The sequence below is a fragment of the Macaca fascicularis genome, chromosome 7 (genome assembly GCF_037993035.2).
Source record: "Macaca fascicularis isolate 582-1 chromosome 7, T2T-MFA8v1.1".
NCBI lineage: Eukaryota > Metazoa > Chordata > Mammalia > Primates > Cercopithecidae > Macaca > Macaca fascicularis.
The window spans coordinates 70,517,768-70,531,002 of NC_088381.1; the positions used below are offsets into that span (position 1 = coordinate 70,517,768).

Below are 13,235 nucleotides of genomic sequence, written 5' to 3' on the forward strand. Positions count from 1 at the left end.
GGGCATGGGAAGCAGATGTGTCACCAGAGAGAGAGGGAGCTCACTCCTTACCTTATCTCACAAGGGGTTTACTGGAAACCAGGTTCCTGGCACTGCGGGGGGAAAGGTGTCATTAAGTAGAAGAGAGCAATCCCTTTACATATAGGGTTTTAATCTCACCTCCGCCCTGTGCAATTCTGGGAAGCTGAACCAAGACACTCTTCAAAATGGAGACAATTTTGCTTCAATTCTAACATCAGGCAGTGTGCCTGCAAAATCTTTAGTTCTTTCCTCTGAGGTCATTTTTATGACTTCTCACTACTTTTTATCTTTATGTTTTTTAGGTCTATGTTGGGAAAATGGTTTTGTTTTTTTCTTCCATCTCTTTTCTTTATCCTCTAGTTGACAACCATGAAATCATCTCCCCTTAAGACAGTCACATGAGACAGTTCTGTCTTCCCTTCACCCTGGGCCTTAGGGGATCAGAGAGCACATGCCCTAAAACGCATCACCCTCCTGTAGAAATCCATGGGGAACCTTTAATTTTACCCTCCTGGCACCAGATGTAGAGAAAGGTGGATGGGGGTAGACGGGGTCAACCCCACCCCGCAAGCTTCATAAATGTGAGCGCTTATAGTCATTTCCCAAGATGGGAGGCCTTCATATTTAAAGCCATTAAGTGGAAATTTCTTGAGGGCAGGACCTACATGAATTTGCCCTTGAATTGAGGGTTTGGCCAGGCCTGACCTCTGACTCTGGGACTTCAGAACACTTAGGCCAAGCAGGATCTGGAAATGCAAACTTTCTTCAGTCACCCCAATGTGCTTGGTGTCTGCCTGATGAATGCTTTTGATGCTCACAGAATCTCCCTAAACTCTGCATGGGGGTGTTGGCTGGGAGCTCACTCCCCCAGTGACTGAGGCTCTTCTGTAATACCTGGCTGTGCTCTCAGTCAGAATCTCCACTGAGCTCAGCTGTCCAATTTCACACAAGAAAGCATGCTTTCAACACAGCAGAGTTGTGCTTTGAGCTTGCTGGGTACTAGTTTATCGGGTCAAACATTGTCAGAATTGTTGATCACGCAGGCAATGTAATCAATATAGGTGAAACTGGAGATTTCCAAACTTTCATCCTTTGGTCATTTTGTTAACCAGCTCTAAATCCCCCAGGGATCTGGTTTAAATGCAGCTTCAGACACAGTAGCTCTGGGGAGGGGCCTCACAAGCTTCCAGGTGACTCCCCAGCACCATACTTTGAGAAGCCAGCATTGAAGGGTATTGATATAGGGAGGAGGAGAAGCTAGTCACTAAAACTCTACTCACACATCCCCAGCAGAAAACACAGAAAGGGATCATGGATTCTACACTGGTCTGAAGGAAACTCACCCCAGGTGTCTGCTGTCCCTGAGGCTGAGGACAGGGCTTTCAGCCCTCCATTACTTTGACTGAAGTGTTTGCAGCAGCAAGAGGCAGGATGGTGCACTGGGTAGTGCTTGTGCTCTGGTGCCAGCTTGCCTGTTTGAGGCCTGGCATGCAATCCTAAGCTCTGTGTTCTCGTGGCCTAATAGTTCAGTGCCTCAGTTTTCTTGCTTGTAAAACAGGGGTAGTCATAATAGTATCCACCTCTATAAGGTTACTGTAAAAATTAAAAGATTATGTAAGGGACGTGATCCATAAAAAATGTCCAGAATAGTTATTTTCCTTTTCAGCCAGAGCTCCTGTTTCTAAGCCTGGGACCTCAGGGGGCCCTGGGCTTCTGTGGCCTGAACTGCCACAGTTGTGCAAGCACTCTTGGGTCTCCTGTTACCCGGGAGCCGGCAACAGACCAAAATAAAGAGGTGGGGTGGGGTAGCGGGGCGGGCTGAGCGAGCCTCTAGAGGGAGTCTGACCAGGTCAGCTGGGAATGCCTGTCAGCCATCCAGGGTGGCTTCTCCTGCGCTCTGCTCCTGCATGGGCCTGGAGGTGGGTGAGTGACTCATGCTGGTGCCCTCCCCACCCCTGCACCCAAATGCTCAGCCCTCCCCACAGCCGGGGCTCACCTAATCCCCACAGTGGGAGTCAGGGGGTATTCACGCCTGTGCCGAGGTCTAGGGTTGCACCGCACTGACTTCACACTCAGCAGCATGTGCAGCTGAGGCCTCCGTGCAGCCGTCTCCTGCGAGGCGGGCAGCGAGGTCAGCTTGGCAGCCGCCACCTCACCAGCCTGGATCTGGCCGCAGGCAGCGGTTCCCTAGGACCCGAGGAAAGGATGGCCGAACAAGAAGCTAGTGGGCTACAGGTCCTGCTGCACACACTTCAGGTAGGAAAGGGTAATGTGGGTGCAGAATCTGGCGGGCTGGGTCTTTGCCTGGGCTGGCCTGCTTGGGAGCTCTGCACACAGTCCCCTCTGGTAATCACTGGCCCAGTTTGCTAACAGCAACAGAACAGGAGTCGGCTCTCACCTTGAAGCTGACCTAAGTGATGCTGTGGAGTTCAAATATTAAACACGACGATGTTGATGATTGTTCTGCTTAAATTATTGATCCTGGTGGGGTCAGAGGCTCTGGGTAAAAGATCCAAGTTTGCTAGAAATGGGAAAGGTGGAGAAAAAGCCTGTTTGGCAAATGAAGGAGACCTGTTGAAGCTCTTCCTGAACAAGGCTGGAGACCTGCTGAGAGCATGCAGAGCTGTCTGGGAGGACAGGGTGGATGAGGAGAGGACCCTTCTGGGCTTCTCCTGCTAAATGGCTGTCTTCCTGGGCTCCCAAATTGTAGTTACATCAGAATGGCCTGAGATGCTGACTATCAGTGCATTTTCCCAGGCAGGATCTGAATAGCAGGTGTTTGAATCATGTAGGGCAGTAGCCTGGGAAACTGCCTTCTCCCTGGGGTATGCTATTCATTCCTAATTTTCAGAATTCTTGTTCTAGAGCAGTGGTTTGCAAACTTGTCTGCATGTTAGAATCACCTGGAGAGGGTCAAAAAATACTTATGCTTGGGACCCACCCCCAAAGATATGGATTTAACTGGTCTTGGGATCAATCTGAGCATTAGAGTTTGAAAACTCCCCGGGGGTCTCCATGTAGATTTAAGGCTGAGAACCACTACTCTCTATGCTTGTGATTAGCTGGATTCAGAGGATGCCAGCATTGAAAAAGGCCCAAGGGGTCTTCTACCCCAGGAGTTTAAGCCCGAAGTTCATGGAAAGGGTCGCAAGATGATGGGCTTGCGGGGGTCCATGACCCCATGCCCCTGTTTAGAATATAAACATTTTGTACGTATTTTCCTTTTTCCCTGTTGGGAAAAATGTTCCTAATTTTCCTCTGATTCTTTTTGTTTGTTTTGTCTTTTTTGAGACAGCGTCTCACTCTGTCACCCAGGCTGGAGTGCAATGGTGCGATCTCGACTCACTGCAACCTTTGCCTCCCGGGTTCAAGCAATTCTCCTGCCTCTGCCTCCCAAGTCGCTGGGATTATAGGCTCCCACCACCACGCCTGGCTAATGTTTTGTATTTTTAGTAGAGATGGGGTTTCGCCATGTTAGCCAGACTGGTCTCGAACTCCTGACCTCAGGTAATCCTTCCACCTCGGCCTCCCAAAATTCTGGGATTACAGGCATGAGCCACCATACCTGGCCATTTTTCTCTGAATCTTAATAAGATTTGTATTCCTGAAAGTTTAAGAACCAATAAATCCAACCTTCAGGCGTGCAGATAAGGAAACGGAATCTCAGAAGTGAAATAGGCTCCTTGATGTCATATGGTTACTTAGTAGGGGAACTGGGACTTCGATATTCAGTTGACTTGGCGTCCTTTGACTCATTCTATCTGATTCGTGCAAGGTGAAATGTATCTGGCCAGGGGTGTTGGAGGTGGGAGTGGACCTCAAATTTGCAAAATAAATCCAAGGATTTATTTGTATCTGGCTAGATTTATTTGATTTAATAACCAGGTACAATAAGCTGACATTCTGAGAGCCCTTCTAATTTCTGAATAGTTATATGGAGATCTTGATTAACTGTGATTCTAACAACTGAAAATGTCTCATGGACAGAATTTTCCTTGTACTAGCTGTCTAGGAAAGAGGGAAAATAATAAGTTGGTAATAGGGGTTCAGTAAAAATGAATGTCCTGTAGTTGGCCTCAAAGTCACTTCAGGTTGAACTCAATTGCCTGTATTCCCACCAGTGAGAATTGATAATTGATGTTTAGCATGATCACCCCCGGGCACTGCAAGATTCTCAATTATCAAAGAAAGATTTAATTATGTTCACTAGACTCTACTTAGTTCCCAATTAAGCAGAACATTATGATAACAGGAGCATGCTTCCTGTATACACCTCAGTTGATCAGAGTTTGGTTTAGAATTGACCTGGGTTCCTGGCCTGGCCCACACCGAGTGCTTCCATGAGCCCTGTTTCTGTCTCTACGGTAGAAGTCAGAACTCTGAAACACTTTTTAAAAAAGAGAACCTAGAACATATATTCTGTGGAATAATCTTTCATGATGGATTTGATGTCCTGTCCCCATTCTTCTCCCCATGGACTTGAACTAGGCGAGCCCACATTGTTTCCGAGAAAGGGTTAACTGAACCTGTCTCGCTTGGGGATCCCAAAGATCTTACCAATTCAAACCAGTCTGTCTCTCCTTGTGCACAAGGTGACAGACGGAAGGCTTTGACTTGCTTCTTAAATCTTTGGGAAAACCAGTGAATAGGTTAGGACCAAATGTCAGCTTAGGTCTCAGTTCCCATGTCTTTTAGGAGTACCCCAAAAGGTTGCCAAGGGAAGGAAGAAAGAGATCAGAGGGACAGAAAAGGCAAACACAAGCATAACAGAATATCCCCATGCTATGTTTGTGGAAGTCTACCTACTTGAGCATATCACCATTTCTGACTCTTTAGGGGCATAAAACAGGCCACAAAGAAACATTAGTTTTCTGTGTTAACCTGTTCCTGCACACATGAGGAAGGGGTAAGTGGTTTTCCTTACCACAATTTAAAAACAGCTTCTTTATCTCGGTCCTGAAGGTCTGAGAATCAGATTTCTACCCAGACATGTTCCAACTTCCTGGCCTTTACAGTGTGGATGTGAGGCAGAAAATCAGACTGACTGATGTGGGTCTGGGTGAAGCGGGAGGCAGGCAGCCCACAGCACAGGTGCGAGAGGCAGAGAAAGGACTGGATCCAATCCCTTTCCTGGCACTTACTAGCCTGTTCATCCTCATGAAAGTTCCTCGACCTCTCTGAGCCTCCATTTATGTAATCTGTAAAAGAAGGGCCATAAAAATAAGTTCCTCAGCACTTTCTGTGAGGAGTAAGAGAATACATTTGAAAAGCGCTTGTGAACTCTAAACGGCTGTTTGAATGACTGTGGTTTTATGATTTCCCTAGTTGAGTATGCAGTGGAGAGGCTGGGAACACTTGCCTACACTTTTCATCAACCTGCCTTGCTTTTTTCCTGGGTGGACTCCAATATACTTGGGAAAAAAAAAGAGGTGTCTCATTTGTCCTGCTCTCGTCTCTCCATGTGGTTCGAGCTAATGGAGAAGATGGGGAACTGCCAGGGTTGCAGGATATGGGCTCCTTGCCAGCTCTGATGCCACAGGCTCTCACCCAGCAGGGTCCCACAAAATGCCAGTTAAGTACCTTTATTGAAACATGAAAAATGTAAAATTATTCAGTCAGCTTTGGCACATTCTGCGCTGTGATATGGGCACATTTTTACCATTTCCATTTGTACTTTATTATTTTATGTGATAGCTGCTAGATCAAACCCTGGTCTGCATCTTTGCCAAAATGTGCATAGTTAACTTCTTTTCTCAACTTGGGATCCAAGAACATCTATTATGGATTATGAATGAGGCTGCAGGATGTGGGGCTTCCTGTCTCGAGTAAGCCATGGAACTTAGATAACCTCAGCTGGGGTTACCAGTCCGCTTTTCCCCATTGAACTTAATCCGCCAGGGATTATTTCCAAGATAACAGGTGATTTTTAGCTTCTGGGCTACAAATAGAAGAAGGGTAGAAAAATGACAACTAATAGGTTTCATTCATAGCACTTGGGAGTTTTGCTTCCAAAATATGTGTTTGAAATTTTCCCTTGTAGAACTCTCCATAGAGGACATGGGAACATCCATCTATTGTATCCATTGGGGCAGGTGGAATGGAAGCTGAGCTTTTTCCTTGGAGTTAAACAGAAGGATTTGGACAATCAAGGGTAGAATTTTCTTTTAGATAGCAAACACTGTGTAGACTTTCCAAGGTTCCCTAGGAAGTTTGAGGCTTTCTGGGTTTGTTGGAGATGCCTGCTTCAACCACAACTCAAACATAGAAACAAACTGAAAACTGTCTTAATTTCAAGCATTAGTAGAAACAAAGAAAGAGGAAGCCCTATGAGGGTAAGGGCCAAATGGACAAGAAACAAAACTGGCAAGAAATTACATCTGCCTGCCTAAGGAATGGCTTCGTGACAATCAACCTGGGTAGGGAAGGGATGATGACGGTGTGTAGGCGTATGCTGAGCTTTAGGTGGGGAGAAGCCTTTATTTGGTGTATTGTTTTTCAAGACCTTATTACTTTCACAGTTTCTTACATTTCTTGGAATTAGAGATTGGAGAAAATGAACAATTATTAAAGGTCCACTTGTGCCAGGCTTTTACCTCCACTACCTAACTTTCGTCTCTCTGCCACCTGTGAGGAAGATGTGGTTGTTCTCCTGTCTTATAGATGAGGATACTGATGGTTAAGGAAAGGATAAGCTGCTCAAGGCTTAAGGACAGAAACTTAGTAAATCCTGAGATAAGAGATGTGAGGCAAGTTTTGTTCCCCTACAGCCTTTTCACTGGTTTGCGTTGCTTAAGCAACCTACGGAATATTCACTTATTCTTTATTTTGAGGGTATTACTTTCATCTGACTAAATCTGAAGGCTGGGGGGAAATGAATTTTCTACAATTCAGGAAGGCCTATTTAGAACTGATATCATCTTCCACATCCTAATTTGTCGTGTGGGTAAGGAACTCCTGATGAAGGAAGGTAATATTTTGGATTTGGGTCAATAGGATGTTTTCAATATCCATCTATTCATCCATGTATTCACTCATCTACCCATTCATTTTATCCATCCATCCATCCATCCATCCATCCATCCATCCAACTAGACATAGCTTTCTATGTGCTAGAAGAGACGTGTAAAAATGAGAATTATAACACCTACTTAGAGACTTTTTATTAGTTTAGAGAAAATTTATGAGAAGAAGTAAGCATATTGGTACATGCCCAATAAGTAGGAGCACTTACTGTAATGAAATACAGTCACTGGCCTCATGAAAATGCAGTGTAGGAGCTAGGAGGAAGAAAGAAAATTATTCATAAAGCAAGTTTGCATGCGATGAATGCTGTGGTAAAGGTAAACATCAAAAGAAAATTTTATGGAAGTTGGGGGAAGAAACCTCTCCTGAATAGAGATTCAGGCAAGGCCTTGGAAAATGGGTCTGATTTCAACAGGGAGAGGTACATTTACCAGGATAAGGAGGGTGCCTAGTGATCTTCCCTCTGTTGGTGTGTTGGAGGGTGCGGATTTGTCATGGCATGGAGTTTGATTTAAAATGACAGTTCATGAGGGGGAAGAAATGAGATGGAGATGGAAGTTTGACCAAATGCTGGAGGATCTTGAGTGGTAAGCTTCAGGTCCAACCATGCCCTTGGTAATGGCTGCCTATCCCTGCATGTGAGTGGTAGAGTTGCAAGACATTCAACCAAGATGATAATTGCAGAGCTCTTCTGGAACATTCAACATGACTGCAGCCCTGTTTTTTCTTATCATGTAATGTGATCTGTCCTAATTCCCCATTCCTGACCAGGCTTTTGTCACTGGACTTCTTCCTATGCCTGTTCCCAACTCTTAGTCCCAACCTTCAGCCCCTCCTGTCACTTACCTCATCCTTGTATCTCAACTCATCCTGAGCCTCTCTCTAACCCTAGGAGGAAGGGTTGGGATGAACTGAGGCTCGGAGATTGGGGCAGGAGAACTGTTCTACAACACTTGATTTTTGTTGTTGTTGTTGTTTTTAATTTGTGATTTTAGGGGCAGCATTCAGATGTCCTTGCATCAAAGCAGCTCTGATAGCATGACTGAATTAACCAGAGTTGAGTCAAAAAGTCTCATCCCACTCTCAAATTGAGAGCAGTTGGCATTTCCATCTTCTGAGCCCAGATTTTGGATCTGTCTCCCTGAGCACCCACCTCTGCAGGGCAGAGGGTGAAGGACAGGGGGCCAGTGGGGCTTTGAGGTATAATTGGAAATGCAATGCAATGAGGTGCTTTGCTGGTGATATGCTGAGACAAATGGCCAACAGAGACCCACGCCCACAGCAGAAATCCATCACTTGGCAATATTTACTCCACAATTTACTCAGTTTCTGAAACTGGAACCGATCTCATGAGGACCAAACACAGCCCCAGTTTCAGCCCTGGGAGTTGGGGAAGAGAACTTGGTCTGGCTTATCAATTACTGTATCTGCAATTGTGGAATAGGCAGCTATGAATCAAACAGACTGGGCACATCTTCATATTTCAGAAATGGGTGTATGGAAATGCATCCTCCTGGGTGTGAGTCCCATCTCCTTTCTCCAGGCCTGAAATAAAGAAAGTGGAGAGTTTGTGGGCTCTGTGCTTTTTCACTGAGCAAGTGGTTCCTTCAAAGTCGTAGATCTGCAAATCAGGTTCTTGTTAGAGAAAAGGGTGATATGAGACAAGGGAGCAGTCAAGGTCAAGAGCTAGGAATAAAAGAATGAATATAATAGAGGGCATGAAAGAAAACAGAATGGCAAAGAGTATGTGCTCAATAAGTCTCCCTTCCTCTCTCCCTCCCTCCTTCCTTTCCTTCTTTTTTCTCTCCTTTCTGTTTTTTGGTAACTTTTTACAAACTGAATGCATCTATGTAATTAGCACCCAGATGAAGTAGCAGTACACTCTCAGCATCCCAGAAGGGCCCCCTCACTCCCACTTCCATGGAGTAACATACAGTAACATGGAGGAATCGCACAAAAGTTAAGCAAATAAGTTGCTTACATTTGTGCAAATAACTTAAGTTGCTTAACTTTGTGTGATTCCTCCATGTTGCTGTATATTGTTGTAGATGGTTCGTTCTGATTGCCCAATAGCATGCCATGCCATTGTGTGAATATCTTTATCCCCTCTGGAGTTGGTGACATTTGGGGTAGTTTCCAGTTTGGGGCTATAATGAAATAGTGCTGCTTTGCACATTCTAGTGCATGTCTTTATGAACAAATGTATGCATGTCTGTTCAGTATATATCTAGGGATGAAGTTGTGTGATGCTAGGGTGCACATATGTTCAGCTTTATATATAACAACAAATGGTTTTCAAAAGTGGTAGCTCCAAAACAAACATCTATTAGCCACATAGATACCATTAGCTAGTGAAAGCCCTGGATGTTATGCCAAAACTTGCTTAACACATATTTGTTAGTTGAAAGTGATTTGAGATACTTTGCATCAAGGGACTACTCATAGCATTTATGTCTTGTGTGTTCAGTTCCCCCTTCTTGGTCCTTTTCATAATAGCTAAAATAATAACTAACATTTATGAAACAACTTCTGCAAGTCAGGAGCTATGCAAAGTTTTTCATATGCATCATCTCATTTAATGTTTTTTTTTTTTTTTGACAGAGTCTCGCTCTTTCACCCGGGTTGGAGTGCAGTGGCATGATCTTGGCTCACTGCAATCTCTGCCTCCCAGGTTCAAGCGATTCTTCTGCCTCAGACTCCTGAGTAGCTGGAATTATAGGCACGCACTACCATGCCTAGCTAATTTTTGTATTTTTAGTAGATACAGGGTTTTACCATGTTGGCCAGAGCTGGTCTCGAACTCCTGACCTCAAGTGATCTGCCCTCCTCAGCCTCCCAAAGTTTTGGGATTACAGGCGTGAGCCACCGCACCCCACCCTCATTTAATCTTTGCAACAATCCTGAGGCAGTTAATGTTATCCTCATTTTAAAGCTTTAAAATGGAAGATTGGAGAGGTTAGTGAATTTTCCATGATCATAGAGTGAGCAAGTGGCATAGCTGGAATTTGAGCAGAGGGAATCTCATACCAGCAGAAGTTCCCTCAGCAGGTGCATTAACTCTCTAAGGAAAAGGAGAGGCATTTAGAAGATTGTCAATAGATTTCCCCAGGTGTGAGTGTCTGCTGGGGAAAGATGGAAACCCTCACCTAGCACAGTCAGCAAGGACAGTAGCTGTCTCCACAGGCTGGAAGGACTGGCCAAAAGGGTGCAGAACAGGTGTCCAGAACAGGGATCAGCAAGGGCCAGATGGCAAGTTTTCAGGCTTTGTAGGCCATACAGGGGATCCCTGTTGCAACAACGCAACCCTGCCACTGCAGCTGTAGACAATATGCAAATGAATGGGTATGCCTGTGTTCCAGTGGAACTTTATTTGGAAAACAGGCAGTGGGTTAGATTTGGCCCACAGGCCATAGTTTGTTGCCCCTGGCCTGAAGGCCTTTGAATTACAAGCCTGGTGTAAGGGCGGGAGATGGAGTGGAAAGCTAGTGGTGGAGCATGAGGGGCTAATTGCTGTGGCAAACTGCCACGTAGTAACTTACCTCTTTGTGGTGGATGTTCTCAACTCCCAGGCTGCCCTTCCTGTAAAAGCAACAGATCAAACCATGCCTCTGGGCGCAAGTCTTGGAGAACCTGAAACATGCAGTTCAGAGTCCTGAGTCTCCGACTGCTGCCACAGCTTTTCTGGCTATGGGCGGAGAAAGTGCTTGTATCCATTAGCCCACTGGGGGTGGGCTTTCAGGTTATTTCAGCAGCATTTATTTGTGATAGGGGACTATTATGCAGATAATCGTCTGCATTCAACAGCACTAGAATCCCAAGATAAAACCAGAACTTCTCAAACTGGGTTCCAAAGAACAGTAGTGTTCCCTGGGATGCCAATGGGTATTCCACTCAAAAAGGGTTGTGGAAACAGATGGATTTGAAATGTCAGGATAAATACGTTTACTATATTTCTTTACTAAAGAATCTTCATTAAAAAAAAATCTTTAAAGATACTCATGTCTTTCAATTCTCAGTTTAAATACCTTTTACTCAGAGAGGATTTCTCTGACAGCCCAATGAGCTATCTGGTCACTGTATGCCCCACCTCTCTCATTTTCCTGTCTGCGTGTTCTCTAATATTTGTTTTTGTGTTCCTTTTCTTCTTCCATCATGGTTGGAATCTTATCTGTCTTGCTTACTCTTTTTCCATACTACCTAAAGCACTGTCTGGTACATGGTAGGTGCTCAATAAATGTTTGTTGATTGACTAATAAAATGAATGTGCATGGTATATTAATAAGTTTGAGACATAATATATGGCATTTCTAAACCATCTAGGAAATAAGATAAACATTTTTTTGGCAAAACCCACTAGTATTTCATAGGACATTAGGGATCCATGGAACACATTTGGCAAATAATGGTTTTAGACCAATGCCATGTTATATCTCTGCTGCCTTGTGACTGTTGACTTTCTCTTGGTTTGGAAACTGGTTTCAGCATGTTATAACTGTTATGATGTGAGTGGATTTGAAGTTAGTTCTATCAGAAACCTAGGGTCATTCCTCTCGTTGGTGAATACCACCAGCTAATGACCATACAACCAGTCTGCAGGCCTTGCATTGACATGAATTCTGGTCCTTACTTGATTGGGATAAAATAATATAAGCAATAGATGTGAAGGTTTAGAGAAGGGTTCTTTCTACAGGCTCAACAGAGCCATTCTGATTCTGATCAGGAAGCCATATGGCGATAAGGATAGCTTTAGCTTCAGGTTTCACATTAAAGGCAGGGTCAGATTTCACAGTCACAGCATCTGATGAAGCTTTTCCTAGGGGACCTGGGGAAAAGCAACTTCTCTAATGAATGGTCAGCAATGAATTCTCCCCTCATCCTTCCCCTCCCGCAAAACAATGCATGTTAACATTTCTAATCTCCAGATCCCACCAACCAGTACTAGCTCAATGGCCTACACTTTTGACCCAGAGCATCCATATCCCAGCCCTCTGAAGACAGAATTAAGCCAACCAGTCCTGAGGAGAATGCAGATACCTTTTACTTTTCATATTTAGATTAAGAGGACACTATAAGCAAATCCCACTTTCTCTTTGACTTTAATTGCACCAACCTAATATGTTCAAAAGGAAAAAAAAAATGGACCCAAATGACAACTAAATTTTTGTACTTTAGAAGGGGTTAAGATGATAATATTTGAAGAAAAATGGGCATTAAAATTCAAGAAGTGTTTTTGTCAAGAACCCCTCACATTTGTTGAGCACTTACTACGTACCAGGAAATAGCCTAAGTATTTTTCCTGTCTTCTGTTACGTAACCTCACAACAATCCTGTGAGGAATATATGGCTGTTTTCCCCCTTTTACAGATACAGATAAAGAACACCAGGCATTTGCTTTAGTTCTTGCAGTCTTTAAGTAGCAGTTGCAGTTTAAACACTGGCAGTCTGACTCCAGATTCTAATACATTCCATTCACCAGTCTACAGCATCCCTTTTGTTTTTACCTGTCCTTTCTCCACTAAACATATTTTTCCGTAAAGGTAATACCAGTTCACTATTTGTAAAAAATTTAATTAATATGTAGTTATAAATTATAGGGAGAAAAAATTCCCCATTAGATTCTACTTCCTAAGACAACTTCGTAAGCACTTGCTAAGTATTCTTCTAGATGTTTATGTACATATAGCAATGAGATGTTTCTATCATTATATACCTATATCTTTATCATTTTTACACACGATTATTCAATTTGCTTTTCCTGCATACCAATGTACTTGAACATTTTTCATGCCAACACATATAGCCAGCTTAATCTTGTGTGATAGTTACATAGTTTTTTAGTTCAAGGTTGTACCATAATTTGAATAAATAGAAGTATATTTTCTTCTAGCATTTCACTTGGGCTTGACTTTATATATGTTACTTTTTAATAGTGAAATATACCAAACTTTTCTTTAGTGGTTTATTTTTGCTGCAAGGCTTTCCCCCCATGATCTAACTTTTATACTTAATGATGTCTGAATTTCACACCATATCATTTCCTTTTCCTTATATCTTGTTGCTTTCATAGAGCTTCTCTGCCATACTACTCTTCACTCGCTTGTGCCAAGAGTTAACACATTTGTAGCTTTAAAATTTCTTTTACTGGAAGGCCTCATTTCTGTGCCACCCAATAGAGCTCTGCATGATAACAT

General features: G+C 43.6%; 1 protein-coding gene across 2 annotated transcripts in view; it reads left to right on the forward strand.

Moving 5' to 3' along the window:
- The first annotated feature begins 1,873 nt into the window (after positions 1 to 1,873).
- AGBL1 (AGBL carboxypeptidase 1) overlaps positions 1,874 to 13,235 on the forward strand; it is a 947,782-nt gene continuing 936,420 nt past the window's right edge. For both annotated transcript variants that reach the window (XM_065548375.1, XM_015453343.4), the window contains exon 1: positions 1,874 to 2,277. In XM_065548375.1, coding sequence (XP_065404447.1) covers positions 2,227 to 2,277 — 51 coding nt within the window. In that variant the 5' untranslated portion in view covers positions 1,874 to 2,226. The remainder of the gene's footprint in view (positions 2,278 to 13,235) is intronic.